The following is an 18,295-nucleotide window of genomic DNA, read 5'->3' on the forward strand; positions in this document are numbered from 1 at the left end:
CAGGCTGGGTCATAGATGTTTCACACTGAAAACATTATTACTGTTTCCATTCATAATAAACAGGTAATGAACATGAAAAGTGCTAGATAACTGGAAAATGATCCCATTTTATAATTCCCCCAACCCTCAAAATAACGGAGGAAAATCTTCCTCTGCTCCTGAGACTATGGAGAATCAAATTCTTTCAACTCCATGCAATTTTCCAAACAGGCTGCCTCTCTAGCTCCAATGCCTAGTACACATTAAGTGACTGAGAACTATTTATCAAATGAACGAAACGGGGCAACATCTGCCCTACAGCATTTACCCTGGGATCCACCCCACAATTTCACAAAACCACTGGCTGTTGCTCTATGCAACAGACTCCACCTCAACTGGCAAGCCCAGCTTCAATCGCCAAAACTGCAGCATGGCGGAAGAGGGTTTGTTAGCGGAAGGGAGGAGGGGACACTCACCGTTGCTGAACATCTCGTCATCCGTCAGCTGCCCATCTTTGGCAAAAAGAACCCCAAACTTGAAATTCACAGAGCCCTTACAGTAAGACAACAAAAGGTGATGACTTCAATTTTGCCATCAAAGCATACAGTTACATTATTTATGAAAACGGCAGTGATCAGAATGGACACCAGGGGATTAGTTATTTCCTCCATTCTATCTCGATTTTGACCAATATTAAGAACAATCATTCCTTTATTTTTGTAGGTTTTTATAGCCTACAGGTGAAACTCTACGCTTTCATGTGGGTTTCATTACTAACAGCATCTGCAGGATGGCAGGCCCATTCTGTGGCAAAACAGAGCTCAAGATAAATAGCCCATAGAACCCACAGGACTAGTACCATCTTTTTTGTTTGTCTGTTTGTTTGAATTGATTGATTTTAGAGAGAGGAAGGAAGAGAGTGTGAAAGAGAAACATCGATTTGTTGTTCCACTTATTTATGTATTCGTTGATTGATTCTTGGGATATGCCCTGATGGGGACTGAACCCACAACCTTGGTGAATGGGGATGATGCTCTAACCTACTGGAGCTACTTGGCCAAGGCTGGTACCATCTTCTAACCAACTCCTCAGCAGCTGTCCAGACCCCAGTTAGCACAGGAGTGCTCAGTGCAATTCAACACTCAACACAGCAATCTTAGGCTGAACCCTGTGGTCTCTTTTAGAAATAGAAATGGAAACTGCAGGCAATTTGTTTGAGAAGCCCATTTCCCCCCAATTCCTAAAGATATTTAATCTCAAGGAGTTACAAAACAGATATGTGGGGGGGGAGGCAATTGAGAAGTAGCCAGCACAAATGTTCAGTTCACTAGCCTCGGCTTTAAACGCTGGATGAAAACCAGACCCCGGGAGAATGACAAACACCGGATGTCAGGGAGGAGCTTCCCCAGGAGGCAGACACATGGGATCAGAGAGCCCGTGGATTTTTAATAGTTTTTTCTTAACTCATGTAGTGGGTTTATAGATCTTCCTTATATTATTCTCTATATTTTTATTTTTGTATTTCTTGAAGTGTTTTTCATAATAAAGTATAATCTGTGGTTGGAAGCGAATCAACCTTTCAAGACTGTCTGGCCCACCACTAGCTGGGGGAATTCTTGGTGGTCAGCAGAGGGGCAGACAGGAATGGAGGTGTTAAAAGCACTGGCCAGTGGGCCAGCGCTGGGGGGTCAAGGCAGAAACACCGGGTTTCAGGACAGCTGGATCCTGGACAGTCAAGACTGAACATCCAAGGGCCTCAGACATTTGTCCCCAACACATCTGGGGGACAGATGCATAAACATCAGCAAGAGTAATTTCATTTGTAGTGATTTTCTGTGGAGAGCAGGGATGAGGGGGACGCTCCCAAGCTGGCCCCTCCACCCAGGGCTCTTTCCCATCACGTGGGTCTCAGCTCGTGTCCATTTCCAGAGGCCTTTCCTGACCTCCCCAAATAAAGCCACCCCTGTTGTCATGCTCCATCACAGCACCTTGCTTATTTTCTTAAGAGCACCATTCACAACCTGCAGTGCCTTTATTGAACTTGCACGTTTGTCTGTTTCTACACCAGAACATAAGGCTGGCGACAGAGGGACTGGCCATGTCCTAGTTTCCATGGACGCTCCAGAGCCCGCCACCGTGCCGGGTACCCTGGAGGAGCTCAGTAAGGCTCATGGCGAAAACGGGTGCATAATAAAATGAGAAAAGAATCAAAACTGGTCAGATAGCACCTATTTTTTACAAGCTGCCTCCAAACTGGTTTTGGTAAATTTCTTAGAGTTCTGTTGGGGATCTCTATCCATGTAGGGCTCTGTACTTTCTAACCTTCCTTTCTCTGCTTTGGCAACGATGACAGAGGTCACACGTCTCCAAGGTCCCAGCGCCTCTTCCATTCTCAGTGGTCCCTTCAAAAGCACCTGTAGTAGTCTGGGGTCTGACAGATGATGCTCTGATTAACAAGACAGAGACTAAATTCGAGGTTCTCAAACCTAACCAGGCATCGGAATCACCTGTAGACTTGTTAAAATAAAGAGTGCTGGGCTACACTCCCAGTTTCCAAGTCAGTCGTTCTGGGCTAGGGCCCAAGAATTAGTATTTCTGACCAGTTCCCAGGTGATGCTGAGGCGGTGGCCCAGGGACCCCACTCTGAGATCCACTGGACTAGAGGAACAAGCCAGCAAACTGTCCAGAGGCTTGTCCAGACAGCTGGCAAGCCATGAGAAGAAGGTCTGGATCAGTGACCAGCGCGACGAGCCAGGAGCTACTGGCCTGTTAGAAGCAGAAGGGACCCCGAGGTCCACCAAACCCCCCTCTCCTATAGGCAGGACGGCTGAGGCCGGGGACGGTGAAGCGTGCCATGCTGGTCCTGAGTGAGTGGCGGGGTGCGGCTGGAAGCGGGTCTCCAGTTCTTTCTAATCCCACGGCACAGCCTCGTCGGCACGTTTGGTGGTTGTTGTTTTTGAGAAAGAGATGGTACAAAGCTCAACGCGTAGTTGCTTTCGCATTAGTTGTGCATGAACTGCTTCTTGTACGTGACTTGAGCCAGCGTCCCCTTGCTCAAGCCAGCGACCTTGGGCTTTTCATGCTAGTAACCTCTGGGCTCAAGCTGGTGAGCTCTGGGATCATGTGGGTATCTTTGTTTGTTATATTGTGTATGAGCTACAGTGTAACAAGTGCTCTTGTTGCTTCAAGCAAATATGCCCTCAGTAAGGGAATAACATTGAGAATAAGGAGACCAGCTACTTATTTTTCAAAATTTGAGAGGGGGGGAAAATATATATATATATATTTATACATATATGAGCAGATATACATCACAGTTAACAGGTTCTTCAAGGGAGGGGTGGAAGGGGGAGGGGAGCACCCACAAGGGTTATAGATAACAAGGCAGAGCACATCAAATTGCTTACCTCTTGCTCCTCAAGAACCAGCAGGTCCTGTTGAATCAAGTTTGAAAAGTTACATCCATGCTTTAACAGCGATCATTTTATTTTGACTTTCTGTGAAAGCCAAGCTTTAATTTACTGAAGTTTGTACTGCTCCCCCAATCCCAGAAGTGCTTTTACAATTCAGCTAGCCCCACAGATTTCTATAAAACACCTGGTCACTTCAGAAAGACATGTCAGATCACTGTTCCCCGGAAATAAAGATGGTGCCCAGCCACGGGAAGACAGAGACACCCGCCTTCTCCACCCCTTTCAAGCCAGCTTATCACACATTGCTTCTGCAAAGGTTTGGCTAAGAAAAATGTGACTGTAGTTTAGCAGCCAGAAACAGATAACGTTTTTAAATAGCATAAGCCACCTTCCCACTTGGTGGAAAGATGCCTTCTTTATAATGCGAATGGCTTATTTTCCATTTACTTCTGAGATCCCGGGATTTGTAAGAACTCTCTCCTCTAAACCCAGAGCCTGCTGCTCACGGCTTCCTCAGGGAAGTCTACAGAAGCCTGATCACAGCCGTGAAACTGCTGTTGCCGATTTGTACACCCACGGGTGCACACCCACACACATACACATACACAGGATGGGGAAGGCTCATGAAGAGTTACTTGTTAAGGGAAAGAAAGTCAAAACACAGAATGCAGGGACAGCACCAAAGTCTTCTGTTATGCTGTAAACAGACAGAAGGCTGCAAGTCTTGTTTACGAATCCCTTTTTACTTTAGGGGAGAGGAAGCCGGAGGGTGACGGAGCAGAGGCGAGCCCAGCAGCGAGCCGCAGGAAGCAGCGTCCGCATGGGCCCGTGGAAGCCGGGCCCAGTGTCTGCGGGTCACGTCCTGGCTCCCGGTAGGAAAGGGTTCGGGAGGACGGCCCAGACAAATGAAGTAATAAAGGCACACTGGTACTGGCATATTTATCGTTCTAATTTGTTTTTAAATCGGCTATAAAAATGACAAGTAAGCATAGCATGGCTTGTAGTTGCTTCAAACTTCAAATCCTCACACACCTGTTTCTGCCTCAATTCCTTCTGGGGTTGAGTCAGGGTAGAAATATATTTTAACAATTAAATTTAAACAAAGGTTATGGGAGTTCACAACTCTGTACATTTAAAGTAAGCTGCGTTGCAAACCAGTAACTTTATTTTACAAGCTAATTTACAAGCTTCCTTTAACAGTGTTCAAGCCCAACGTACTCCCCGTCCCAGCCGTCCTCCTCACACTGCCTGAGTCCCCAGATGGTGCTCCGCTGCAGAGGGACTGTCCCGGCTCCTGCCCTGTTCAGGGAATCCCACCCTGCCTGCCAGCCTCTCCCGTCCCCGCCCTGGCGTCCCCAACTCTGAATCTCCCTGACACACAGCTGGTGCACCACTAGCAATGGCCGGGCTTACACATTTCACGGGGAGAGTTTTAAAGCGAAATTGATGGCAACTGCAAGACAAAAGTTTGGTTTGGATTTTTCTGAAGGCCCATCACCTAGAATAGTGACTCAAGTGGTTTTCTTCCAGTGCGGACTGTTTCCCCTTAACAGTAGATCCTAAGAAAACAGGATGGCTTCCGGGACACCCTCTGGCTTCTGTGGTACCAGCATGGCGTCCCTCGAGTTAGCGCTCGGTGAGCACGTTTCATATTTTCTAAATTAAAAAATATCTCACATTCTACAGAATTCTTCATCACTCAGTAAAAAGAATGGCTTTTAGGCCAATGAGATCATTCTGAACACACCTGTTGGTTCACGGATGGAGGACTGTACAGTTCAGCGGTCCTCGGCCACGGCTATGCCTCAGAATCACTCACAGACCTTTTGAAAAATACAGACTCCTGGCCTCTACCTTGGACCCAGCATAGCATAAGCTCAGGTGTGAGTTCCCCATGATGATGTTGTCAAAGCTCCACAGCTGATGCTGGTTGGTACCCTAGTAAGGATCACTGATGATCTGTCAGTTCTGATCTCACACTGATCAAATTTATACGATTATGAAGCATAAAATTCTCTTACCTTCTGGATCTCAGGATGAAAAATTTCCCTGGGGCCTTTCTCAAATTTGTCCAGATTCATGGCACTGAAAGAGAACAGACAGGATGAGGCATGGTGTGGCAGCAACGCCGTGTGGAGCAAGTCTCGGGGTTTTAGAGAAGCTAAACAGTATCTCCTAGGAAACCGTGGGTGGCCTGGTCCGCAGGAGACACAAACCAACATAGGACAGTAGCCAGACACCACACTGTACTTTCCTTATATAACTGTCCCCTAATGACACTCATGTAATAAGAGAGGAGGTGAGGAGAACAGAGAGCACCTGGGTCATCAGGTGACCTTGACTAATCTTCCTGATTCTTTTACTTTCTAAAAAAGTGATTCATTGACATTTACAGAGCAATTAACGATACAATGAAATGTCATTAAGAGGACTTGATGTATCTATCTTCCTTTGGTAATTCCTCTGCCACTTGGGGCAAAAGACCAGTCCTGAACAAGGTGGTTCTTTGTTTTGCTTTGGACACACAATGCTAATTTCCTTTAGCCTAAATCCCTCCAAAGGAAAAACAAGGAAATTGAACCCGATGATCGCCAAGGCCTCTTTCGGCTAGGATTCCTGTATTTGTGAGAGGTAAGAATAACAGCCAGTATCATACAGCACTTGTTTATCCCAGGCATTGTGCTAAGTGCTCTACGTGGGTTATCTCCTTTAGTCTCTGGGGGGCAAGTACTATTTCATCCCCAGTTTAAAGATGAGAAAACTGAGGCTTAGTCCAGGGTAACTAAGCTATTAAGTAGCAGAGTTAAGATTTTAACTCAGGCTCATCCGACTCCATTGTATTTATATTTTAATTTCCTTTTGAGTTTTCAAGTTCATGAGTGTAACAAATGCATTCATGAGTGTAAAAAGATTCTCAACAATCTCAAGCCACTATAATTCAAAGTGTTACTTTCAAAGCAAGCGGCCGGGTAGCTCAGCTGGTTAGTGTCGTCCCAATAAACCAGGGTTATGGGTTCGGTCCCTGGCCAGGTCATATACAAGAGTCAACCACTAAATGCATAAATGAGTGGAACAACAGATCGATGTTTCTCTCTCTCTTTCTATCCCTTCTTTTCTCTAAAATCGATTAAAATAAAAAGATTTAGGAACAACAAGACATTTTTGCGCTCAACAAAAATGTTAACATCTAACGGATGCTTTCTTAACTTGGCTTCAGACTGAGGAGAAAAATCCAAAGGCCTGAAGCAGGGGGTAAGGTGGGGGGTGTCTACAATCTGGAGACCAAATCGAGCTTGAAAATGAGCTATGACATTTACTTCTTAATCTCAGTGCCCTTTCATCAGCCAGGTGCAGTCCTAGCTGCTGGAGTCAAGATTGTCACGGTAAGGGACCCGCTGGCAGCTGTGAGTTGTAGCTAAGAATGCTGAAGACACAATCCCCTACCACCACCGAGTCTGCAGCTGAGGAAAGAGCGAATCAGAGGTACAGGGACCCATTCCCAGCACATGACAAAGTGGTAACAGCCACGCCCCAGAGTCCTGGGAGCCTGGGTTCAATCCCAGCTCTGTGGTTCAACGAGCTGTGAGGTCTCTGCCAAATCCCTGCACCTCTCTGAGGCCCTGACTCCTCTTGTGGGGAGTGGGGGTTATACCAGATCTAGTCTGTGCAGCTGTTTTACAGGGTTACTGAGAGACGCTCGCAGAGCACTTAGCACAGCGCCTGACAAACAGAAGCTGCTGCTCCTGAGATGGAGTATCTTAGCTGGTGACAAGGCAACTGGCCCGATCCGAGTGGTGGCATTCCCAGGAGAGCCTGCCACCCGACACGGGAGGGACGTGGAAGGGAGAGACAGGCGGGCGCACAAGAGGCAGCCGGGTGTGGAGCAGCTATAGGCCACGCTCTCTTTCTGTTTAGTGAAGAATAAGGCCAGTCTTCCCTGAAAAGCATCTGCTGACATAAGAGTTTCTATTTCAAAGCAGAAACATGAAAGGAAGAACATTTCCTGCTTTTCTTTACAAAACCAGAGTACCTGTGTGCATGCAAGGAGAAGGAAGCCGGCAGTTGACGCATTCCTGAGACGCGTACGAGCAACGCTCGCAATCAGCCAGCCCTGGACCCGGCCTCCGTTCACCACACTGGCTGCGTGAACTTGGCCTCCATCTCCTCATCTATAAAGTGGGGATAGCAGCAGTGCCTCTTGGAGGGCTGCCTGAAGACTGACGAGCCCACACACAGCAGGTGCTTAGGAAAGTGTCTGGCACGTTGCCAAGGCTCTAGAAGCTAGGAAGCTAACGGAATGATCACAGGGAAAAATAAAACATATATAAAGGCTCCTGGTGCTGGGCTTCTAGTCATTAGTACTCACCTTAAGATGGACTTCACAGAGAGAGTTTTGGTGGGACTGTAGGGAAGGCATATTTTCTGGGTACCCTGGAAAGTCAAACACGACATTAGTGAGAAGGTTGGCAGTTCCCATCTCCATGACAGCCTTTCCTGGTCATTAAAAAGAAACCCATGTCTAGACTGTCAAATTTTTCTTCAAGAGGCTTATATATGAATAAACACATTCTACCATGGAAATGTCTTGCTCAGGCTTGATTGACAGCATCTTCCACTATCCCCCACCCCCACATTGATGGATTTCGGGGTTATGGTACTCTTCAATGTGTGGACGGGTGGGACCAGGGCCTGAGAGGTTGTGGTGAGCAGGTGGGCCGTCTGAACCAGACGAGAAGCGGGTTTGGTCTCTGTCAGATCAGCCTCAAAGACTGTAAGAAGCAAACAGTCTCACATGTTCAACAAGACCCAAATGGGATAGCTCCAAGTCAAAGGCTTGTTGAACACAAAATCACTGGAATCTTTCAGAGAGGTTTGAGTAATGTGTCCTTTTATATTGACATGTCTGTTTCCCCCTCTCTAAATGAGGACCCGCTGTGACTAACTCATAGCAAGTACTCAATAAATGATTAAATGACAGGGAATGAATAAAGGACCCACAGAGTCTGTGGTGAAGAAATATACAGTGGTCATTCCCACGAGCCCTAGGCCTAGGCCTTCACCTCCACAGAGGCAGTTGGTGAAGATGTTATTCCCCCTCGGCAGGGGCTAGATGCTCTCTCTACTCCATACATCCTCCTCCCTCAAGCTGCTCCTGGATTCTTTGTAAAACAGCCTTTGGAATCTCTGGTGGGAGGAAAAAGCAGACAAGGTGGGGTGGAGCAAGAAGGTCAGATTCAAGACCATCTTTGGGACAGGCTAGAATCCCACATGGATGGCCGCAGCATGGGGCAGGCTGGGCCCATCAGGAAGCAAGGCCACAGAATTAACTTAGGTCTCAGTGAGTGGGCATCTGGTTTCGATGCACAACTTTGCTTCCAGAACAGCTCTGCTGATGGCAAGACTGAGCCCAACAACTGCAGTGGCACGGGGGGAGGGTGGGCGCCAGATTTTTCTGTAGGACAGAATTCACGTGTAAGATCTAACTCTACTTGACATCAGATTGTTACCTTAAACCTGCTTAAAAAAAGGATTTCTGACATTACATGAAGTTGATATAAATAGAGACAGCAAAGCACACAGGTTAAGTGGTAATGAAAGGCCAGGAGCAAGATAGTCACTTACTGTTTTCCTCCAAAGAATGGCACGATATTGAGGGACACGCTGATTGTTTTGGTCAGAGAGGGTCACAGACAAGAAGAAGGGGCTCTTCTCTACATCGTTTCCAATGTAATTCTGATGGACTGCAAAAGAAACAGGGTTAACAGTAAAAATGCCAATGGTTCTTCCAGGCCGGGGTGATATGGGAACTCCAGGTAGCATCTAGCCCTTTGCATGTGGTCGGGGAAGGCAATCCCAACCCCAGCTTGAAACAGAACCTGATCACTCCCTACAGTTCATGCACTCCCACCCCCTTGCCAGTGATTGGCTCAGGAATGAACATGTGACCCAATCCTGCCCAATGAGACAGGAGGAGACATTGTTGCACAAAACCATATGGGTTTCCAGTGTACGTCTCAACAAAACACCACCTGTACACTGCATCATGCGCCCTCTGCCCAAAATCTCTTCCCATCCCCGTTTACCCCCATGGTCTGTCCCTGCCTCCCCCCCACCCCTGGCTATTACCACACTGCTGTCTGTGCCACTGTGTCCTTATCTGTTGAGTCTAATGAACTGATACAGGCTTCCTCACTCTTGAGGATGGACTTCTCTAAACTCTGCATGGTGGTGTCTAGACATGATGCCTGGAATTGCTGCCACCATCTTGTGACCCTGAGGAGGCCCAGCCTTGACCTCACAGAGCCTCTGAACACCCGCATTCTGGAGCCTGCCCGCCCTCTGGGGTTCTTATTCCCTCCCTTACTGGGTACACCAGTTGAGGAGCTGGCGCATCCAAACTGATGGCGCCATGTTTGTCTGGTCATTGCAGATCCAGCACCATGTTTTTCAAGCATTTGGGGAGCTGACAACTTTCCACTAATTTTTTTTTTTATAACAAAATATGCCAAATAAGTGAACTTCTAAGCATAGCACAGGATCAGGTTTTTTTTTAGAGACCCAGCCACCAGTATTTTTTTTTAATTGAAATTATTGGTTGACACTGGTTAACACCCCTAGATGCTTCTAATATGTAGCCAGAATTGAGAAACACGGTTCCAACAGATTCTGTTGAAATATATGAGTTACACCAGCTGAAGTTTAAATGTATGTCAGCAGACACAGTTGATATCTTTAACAGTACAATAAATGTAACTTGAGGCCCTGGCCAGTTGGCTCAATGGATGGAATGTTGGCCCAGCATGTGGACATCCCATGTTCAAGCCCTGGTCAGGGCATACATGAGAAATGACCATCTGTTTCTCTCCACCTCGCTCTCCTCTTTCTCCCCCTCTTCCCGTCTCGCAGCCAGTGGCTTGATTGGTTCAAGTCTTGGCCCAGGTGCTGAGAATAGCTTGGTTGATTTGAACATTGACCCCATATGGGGGTTGCTGAGTGGATCCTGGTGGGGCAGGTGTTTTTTTTTAAAGACACCAGTTGGGTCTGATCACTCTCATTTTATAGCTCAAGCATTGCATCTTCCACAAACAAATGTATCGGTCTGATAAGAAATTTATCTAACTCCTTTTTAATCCGCCACTGTGGTTCTTCTTCCGTTCCGTCTGTCGCGAACGACACTCATCGCTGTTCTCTACCTCTCCACGGATGTTCACGTGAGCCTTCCGTTATAAACATACACCACTACTAATGCCGGAGCTCCTGCTGTGTGCCGGCCATCGGGCTTAGTGCTTTTCCTATAGTGCTCACTGCAACACCTCTCCAAACCTACAGGCGTGTACTAGTACTACCCCCACTTCACAGATAAGGAAATTAAGTCTCGGAGAAGTAGACAGTAACTAGTGTAAGGCCCTGTGGTCCATAAAGCGGAGCCGGGGTTCAAATCCATCCCACAGTGTCCATGGAGGCAGGGATCATGGCTGCCTTGGCCGGTTCTATACTGGCCCTGGAGCTCAGCGAACCCTTTCTTTCCCTCATTGCTTTGAAGTAAGCGTTCAAATCCCACTAAAAGCAGGGTACTTGCCTTGTAAAGTCTAAAGCTGTTCTCCACCCTGAAAATTCTTGTTTCAAATCACTTATTCAGATTATCTAATCCCCTCTAACCCCTCCCCCAGACAAAAATAACTGCTCCCCCCAATATATATTGAGCTCATATATATATGAGAACAAACTCCTAGGGCTGAGGCTCTGAACTGAACCTTCAAATCTGCAAAGCTTATTCCTGACCTTAAAGTGAGATGCCCTGATATCAGTGTCCCTAATCTAGTTAGTTTTGCACTTACAGCATACCAGAAATTACACCTACACTAATTTTCATTTTGAATATTCTTCCTTCCCCATCACCATAATGGCATAATTACCTTGTCCTAAAAAATACTTGAAATACCATCTGGTGTGGTATTCTGGGTTCTCTAAGTGCACGTCTGTTCTTCGCCAAGTACCTGGCAGAGCAGCTGCATTCTGTAATGGAACAAAGTCGGGCCATTAGAGGCTTATTTAGCAAGTAAAGAAGAAGCGACAATGAACCCGGAGCCCAAGAACCAGAGAAGTCACTGTGAAAAGCGTACAAGTAAGGATACGCCCCCATTTTGTCATTAGAAAAGACACTCTATCTAAATCCGTATCACAGAAGCATCCTGGGGTGTGTGAAGGGGTCCAAGTGAACCAGTGAGTTCGGCTATTTTAACTTGACTATAACTTGAGTTTCAAGTTTCTCTCCTTTCTGGTCCGAAGCTTCCACACTATTTGGGAGCTGGTGCCCCCTAGAGGCACACCCTTTTGTTTGTCACCCTGTAAGGCACATTTCACCTGGACTACATCTCTGCAGTATCTTATTTGAGTCCATATTCTTTGTAGAATTTAAAAATTTTATCATAAAATAACTCAACTAATGTGGATAAACAAAATGAATAATATAAATCCCCTTGATTATCTGTCCGAAGATAATCATTATTAATGATTTGGTATGGTTTCCTCTAATGTTTTTCCTATGTGTACAAACACAAGCAATTTCACTAAAATGGAATCATAATGATTGATTACAGGTTAAAACTCCAATGGCATCTACATTGTGCCACGTGGACAAGAAAGACTTCTGGAATCAGGAACATACTTTCCTGATTTGGATATACCTCTGGTGATTTCTTTGAGTTCATGGTCAGTTTTCTTTATCCTGTTGAACAAGTTCTTCAATTCCAAGTTTACAGAGGCTTTTCTTAGAAATGAATATTGAATTTCACAGAAAGCTTTTTTTGGGGGGAAACTACTGAGAGAAGAGGTTAAGTGGCGGGAAATCTTAGTAATGTAATGAATTATACTACTAGCTCTTCTGATGCTGAATGGTTCTTCGATTTCTGGAATACGCCCTAGTAGGTCACATCCTTCTGACACACCACTCTATTTAAGACACTGACTGATCTATCGTGTTCGTTAGTGAGATGGGGCTGTGGGCTTCTTTTCTGTACAAATTTCTGCCATTACTTTATAAAGTGAACTGAGATGCTATCTTTCTCATGGCTCTGGAAATATGGACACTCAATGAGCGAGCTCTAAGTGCCAAGCACTAGGCTGGGCACTGTGTAAACACGAGCTCCAAGGTACCTCTGCCAACCTTATGAGGCAGGTTCGTGTTTACCGCCCCTGGCTTTCTGACGAAGAAAGTGAGGCTCAGAGAGTTTATGTTGTCTCTAGCTGCAGAGACAGTAAGCAGTGGAGCTGAAATGCAAATCAGTTCCAATTGCAGAGGTTTTTTATTTCTTTTTAAAAATCTGAACCCTTATTATGTTCAAGTTTCTTAGTACTACTGTGCTTTTATGAGATTTTCTCATATTAAAAAAAATCAGCTATTGATATGTATATATAAAAGCTGCAAGGCTTGGCTGGGTAGCTTAGTTGGTTAGAGTGTTGGCCCCCTTCGCCAAGGTTGCGGGTTCGAAACCCTGGTCAGGGGCACATTAAAAAAAAAGCTGCGAGACTAGGAAGAGTTCAGGCCATCTGTGTGCCCTTTCCTTGAGCCGCCTACAGTTAACATTTATGTCATTGGTTCATTTGTCGGTCCCCCCCCCCCCCCCCTTACACACACAGAATTTTTCCTCAATCATTTCAGGCCAAGTTGCATAATTAACAGCCCTTTATTCCTAAAGGCTTCAGTGTGCACTTTAAGAACAGGGGTATCTTCTTACAGAACCACTGCAAGCTTTATCAACTCCTGAAACTGAACCGGATACAATGCTTTCTCCTACTGTCAGTCTTCCAATCTTGTCAGCTGACTCGATGCCATTTAAAGTGCTATCCCCTTCTTTACAGGATCATTAGTGCCATGTCTCCAGAGTCCCTTAATCTGGAACATTCCCACAGACGTTCTTTGTCTTTTATTACACTGACATTTGTGAAGAAGGTAGCAACCCCCTTCCTTTTTTTTTAAGTAAAGCATTCCAAATGTTGGGTTGGTCTGATGTCCTCGTGATGAGATTCCGGCTATACAGACCTGGTCAGAACACTACATTAAGTGATGCCATCCTTCTCAGTTTATTGTATTTCAAGATATCCATCTGTTCCTTATTGGTGATGCTGATGTTGATCGCCTGTTGGAGATGTCGCCTCTTAGCTCTGACCTTTTGTTGTGACTCAGGAAGGCCGTATAATTGGGTTTTGCTTCCTGTAGAATTTCTGGATGAGTCATTGTCAACAGCCCCTCATTTGACAACCATGAGCCACCGGCAGTGCTCCTGGCCCCCAGTTCTTTCCACCACGTCACCGCACAGAGCGCAGCGACGGGACAGCCCCGGGGTCCACCAGCGAGCTGCACGCATCAGCTGGCCAGACACGGTGGGGGTGCGCCCGGGCAGCTGGCCTTACACATCAGATCCACAGTGGCTGGTGTCACAGTCCCGAGACCCTGCATCCTAGGAAGCACCAGCAGACTCTGGAGAGGGGACTCTGAAACCACCAGACATTTCAGCCTCTCGAGCCTCCAATATTTGACAGCTAGAGAGGTTTCCTTCATGTAGCAGCAGCCCAGATCTTAGCTCATTGCTTCTAAATTTGTTCAACTGTGCACTCCGGGCCCATCTGACACGTCTTCCTCAGGACTTCTGTGATTAGAGCCCTAGACTCTGCATTTTAACAAGCACCCAGATGATTCTGATGAACACTGAACTTGAAGAATCAGTGCTCTACACCAGGGGTTCTGAAAGAATCCAGGGAGAATATGAACTTGGATGGGGCCAAAAAAATATTTATTTTCCCTAACTTCTAACTCAAATTTAGTATTTCATTCGATTATAAATATATGCAAAAAACTATAGTAGAATAAACAGTCCTGATAACCGTGTCACCAAATAAAAATCACATATTTTCAGAACTCATTATAGTAATTGCAGATATCTTGAAATATGGTTTATACTCTTCATTGTTCAAAATTACAATGGGTATGAGACCTGCTGCTGGATATACTATTTAATGCATTATGAAAAAAGCATGTATATTACAGTATAATATACTGGGCTCTAAAAAATCATTTTGATAACTATTTTAATATGACTGTTTTCCCTTGTAATCCTTGGGGTTCTGTCTTGTGCATTTACAAACATTACTGTATTTCCCCATGTATAAGACACTCCATGCATAAGACGCACCTTAATTTTGGGGCCCAAAATTTGAAAAAAAATGTATTACATAAAGGTATTGAACTCAAGTTTTATTCATCATAAAATTCATACAACTCCTCATCTGCGCTAAAAAGCGGGAAATGAAAGTAAAAAATCTACAACCACTGTATAAGATGCACCCAGTTTTTAGACTCCAAATTTTTCAAAAAAGGGTGTGTCTTATACAAGGGGCATTACAGTATTCTGAGAAGGGGTCTACAGGCTTCACAGACGGCCAAGGGGGTTCAAAGGCATAGACAATGACCCCAGACTCTAGACCTCCTGCAGCCCCCGCCCCCACCGGGATTTGTCAGCTGTGGGGACAGAGAAAGGCAGGAGGGAGGAGGCAGCACAGCAGTCTGGACACAGGTGGCACCCTGGCCAGTGGCACGCCCTTGTCTCCATCCAATTATGGGTTTTCTAACAATCAAAAAGTTATCTACTTTATTTTCAACTTCACTGAAAGTGACGTGGGGGAAAAGCCCAACACCAAAGAAGTTGTGAGTCTCGCAGAGCAAGACACTTCCCATCGCTTGTTAGAAACACCCATGACGAGGTGCAAAGACAAGAATATACTCAGGGGCCCTGGCCGGTTGGCTCAGTGGTAGAGCGTCGGCCTGGCGTGCAGAAGTCCCGGGTTCGATTCCCGGCCAGGGCACACAGGAGAAGCACCCATCTGCTTCTCCAACCCCCCCTCTCCTTCCTCTCTGTCTCTCTCTTCCCCTCCCGCAGCCAAGGCTCCATTGGAGCAAAGATGGCCTGGGCGCTGGGGATGGCTCCTTGGCCTCTGCCCTAGGCGCTAGAGTGGCTCTGGTTGCGGCAGAGCGACGCCCCGGAGGGGCAGAGCATCGCCCCTGGTGGGCAGAGCGTCGCCCCTGGTGGGCGTGCCGGGTGGATCCTGGTCAGGCGCATGCGGGAGTCTGTCTGACTGTCTCTCCCCGTTTCCAGCTTCAGAAAAATACAAAAAAAAAAAAGAAAAAAAAAAAAAGAAAAGAATATACTCAGGAACTGACACAGGAAGGGAAACTGAGTTAACAAACAAGACCCTCTTCCTGAGATCCCAGAAGAATGACTTTGAATTTCCGATGACATGTAGTAGAAATGGACAGTAAAGGGCACAAATCTCTTTTTTTTAAATTTTATTTATTGATTTTACAGAGAGAAGGAAGGGAGAGAGGGAGACAGAAACAGGAACACTGGTCTGTTTCCGTATGTGTCCTGATCGGGGATCGAACTAGCAACCTCGGTGCTTCATAGCAACACTCTAACTAACCAAGCTATCTGGCCAGGGCAGGGCACAAATCTTTTTTTTTTTTTTTTTTTTTTTTGTATTTTTCTGAAGCTGGAAACGGGGAGAGACAGTCAGACAGACTCCCGCACGCGCCTGACCGGGATCCACCCGGCACGCCCACCAGGGGCGACGCTCTGCCCCTCCGGGGCGTCGCTCTGTCGCGACCAGAGCCAATCTAGCACCTGGGGCAGAGGCCAAGGAGCCATCCCCAGCGCCCGGGCCATCTTTGCTCCAATGGAGACTCGGCTGCGGGAGGGGAAGAGAGAGACAGAGGGGAAGGAGAGGGAGAGGGGTGGAGAAGCAGATGGGCGCTTCTCCTGTGTGCCCTGGCCGGGAATCGAACCTGGGACTTCTGCACACCAGGCCGATGCTCTACCACTGAGCCAACCGGCCAGGGCCAAGGGCACAAATCTTAAGTGTACATTCAAGGGAAGGAAAAATAATTTTCCTTCTACTCTTCTGAGTTCCTCTGGTTGGTCTAATAATCAAATTAGCATGAGAAAGATTAACAGGAGAAAATAACCAAATTCATTACATATGTAGATACAGGGGTTCGGTAAGACTAAGGGACTCGGACAAGCAGGCAGTTGAGGCTTGTATGTTATCTTGAGCTAAGAAGAAAGAGGGATAGTGATTTGGACTTCAAGAAAAGGTAGGCAGTTCACACAGGTAGATGAGAAAGAGTAACATTTGGTAAAAAAAATTCTTGCTGGGCCACCCAGAAACAATGGGACACAGAAGGCAATCTAACAAACCAACTTCCTGGGTTCCTCCCAGTCTGCCACACCTAGTTCATATTATGCTAAGGTGATCTTCCTTAGGCAGGTAAGGGGGAAGTAAAAAGCTCTTCTTGCGTCTTTTGTTTTCTTAAAAATAACCAGCTGGAAATAATCAGTATCTCCCAAAAGTCATATTTGGGGTGGCAAAGCTCTGTTCCCTCTAAACAGCTAAATACTTTTAAAGATACGTATATACCTTTATCACCATTACCAGGATCAAGACAGAAAACATTCTGGTAGCCCCAAAGGCTCCTCCATTCATTTTCCCAGTCGATACCCAGCCACACACTCCAACTGGTTACCATCACGCTGGCTCCTATCATCATGGACTCATTTAACCTACTCTTGAACTTCATAGAATGAAGTCATAATGTGTGTATTCATTTAAGCCAGGCTCTTTGCCCTTCCACACCATGTCTGTGACACTCGTCCATGTGATTGGTACAGCAGGAGTTCACTCTTTCCATGGCCACATCGCAGCCCACACTACAGATGCACAGATTCACTCTTCAGTTGGCGGACATATGTATGGATTGTTGCCAGTTTGGGGTTATTATGAATAAAGCCACTCGGAACATTCTTGTGTCTGTCTTTTGGGGGACAGAGCATTCATTTCTGTTGGGTGTAATCCTGGGACACAGAATGCAGATGCTTTGGTTTGTATACTGCCAATAGTTTCCCGAAGGGGAAGCACCAGTTGACACATCGGCAGGGGACAAGCCAGTTGACACTATTAACCATATAAAGGAGCTGCTCCACATCCTCAGCTGACTCTCAGCATTTCACTGGGTAGTCGGCAGTTCTGGGGTGAGTGCAGTAGGACTTCATTGAGGTTTTAATTTTTCAATAAATCTTAACTATTTTAAGTATGCCTTATTTTATAAGGGACTTCAGAGACACAGACAGTCCGTCTGCAGCACTTTCAGGGGACAGTGACACAGGCACACATTATTTATTTGACATCAACAAGGGGGAAATATTCTGACAAGCACATTTTCCAGACAACTAATGTTTAACATTGCAAACACCCACACTTATTTTTACGCCCTTTTAGATAATAAGCGTGTGCTAAAAGGAATCATGGAGAGGAATAAGCCTGAATTCTCCTGTGCCATACTCATGCCTGGCGGTGCCCACACTGTTAAAGGAGCCCTGAAACTAAGACACCCAGAACCCATTCTGTCCACAGAAGGAAGAAGGCTGAACCTGGCCAAGATGTTCTGAGCTTAGTCTAAATCCACAATATGATACCCTTTACTGCAGTTTCTAGGTTAGATTGCTGAGCAAACACTGGCTGGAAATAAGACAGATTAAAAAAAATAAACTAAAAATTTCAAATTGCAGATCTAAATATAAACTGCTTGAAAAAAGTAAAAATCACACAAAAATTAAAATCCTTTTCGGGCTCCACCCTCCATGCCCCACTCCAATAAATCTATCAAGTTCTTTTAAAAATGATACAGATTTTTTAAAGTTAAACACTTCAGTTGGGTACAGATGTGTAAAATAGGTAAAGAGCAGGTCCCCAAACTTGTCTCCCGACCTCCCATTTTCATTCTACAAAGGAAATGACAATTAAACTCTTAGGTGACCTTTCAGAAACTTTCCTGCATGCTGACAAGCACATGT

General features: G+C 45.9%; 1 protein-coding gene across 4 annotated transcripts in view; it reads right to left on the reverse strand.

Moving 5' to 3' along the window:
- Positions 1-18,295, reverse strand: part of GARNL3 (GTPase activating Rap/RanGAP domain like 3) — a 129,022-nt gene that overhangs the window by 42,726 nt on the left and 68,001 nt on the right. For all 4 annotated transcript variants that reach the window (XM_066367107.1, XM_066367105.1, XM_066367106.1 and 1 more), the window contains 6 exons: positions 11,309-11,408; positions 9,015-9,133; positions 7,759-7,823; positions 5,414-5,477; positions 3,387-3,413; positions 456-531 (listed from right to left, as the gene is read on the reverse strand). In XM_066367107.1, coding sequence (XP_066223204.1) covers positions 456-531; positions 3,387-3,413; positions 5,414-5,477; positions 7,759-7,823; positions 9,015-9,133; positions 11,309-11,408 — 451 coding nt within the window. The remainder of the gene's footprint in view (positions 1-455; positions 532-3,386; positions 3,414-5,413; positions 5,478-7,758; positions 7,824-9,014; positions 9,134-11,308; positions 11,409-18,295) is intronic.

Source organism: Saccopteryx leptura, chromosome 2, assembly GCF_036850995.1.
Source record: "Saccopteryx leptura isolate mSacLep1 chromosome 2, mSacLep1_pri_phased_curated, whole genome shotgun sequence".
Lineage (NCBI taxonomy): Eukaryota > Metazoa > Chordata > Mammalia > Chiroptera > Emballonuridae > Saccopteryx > Saccopteryx leptura.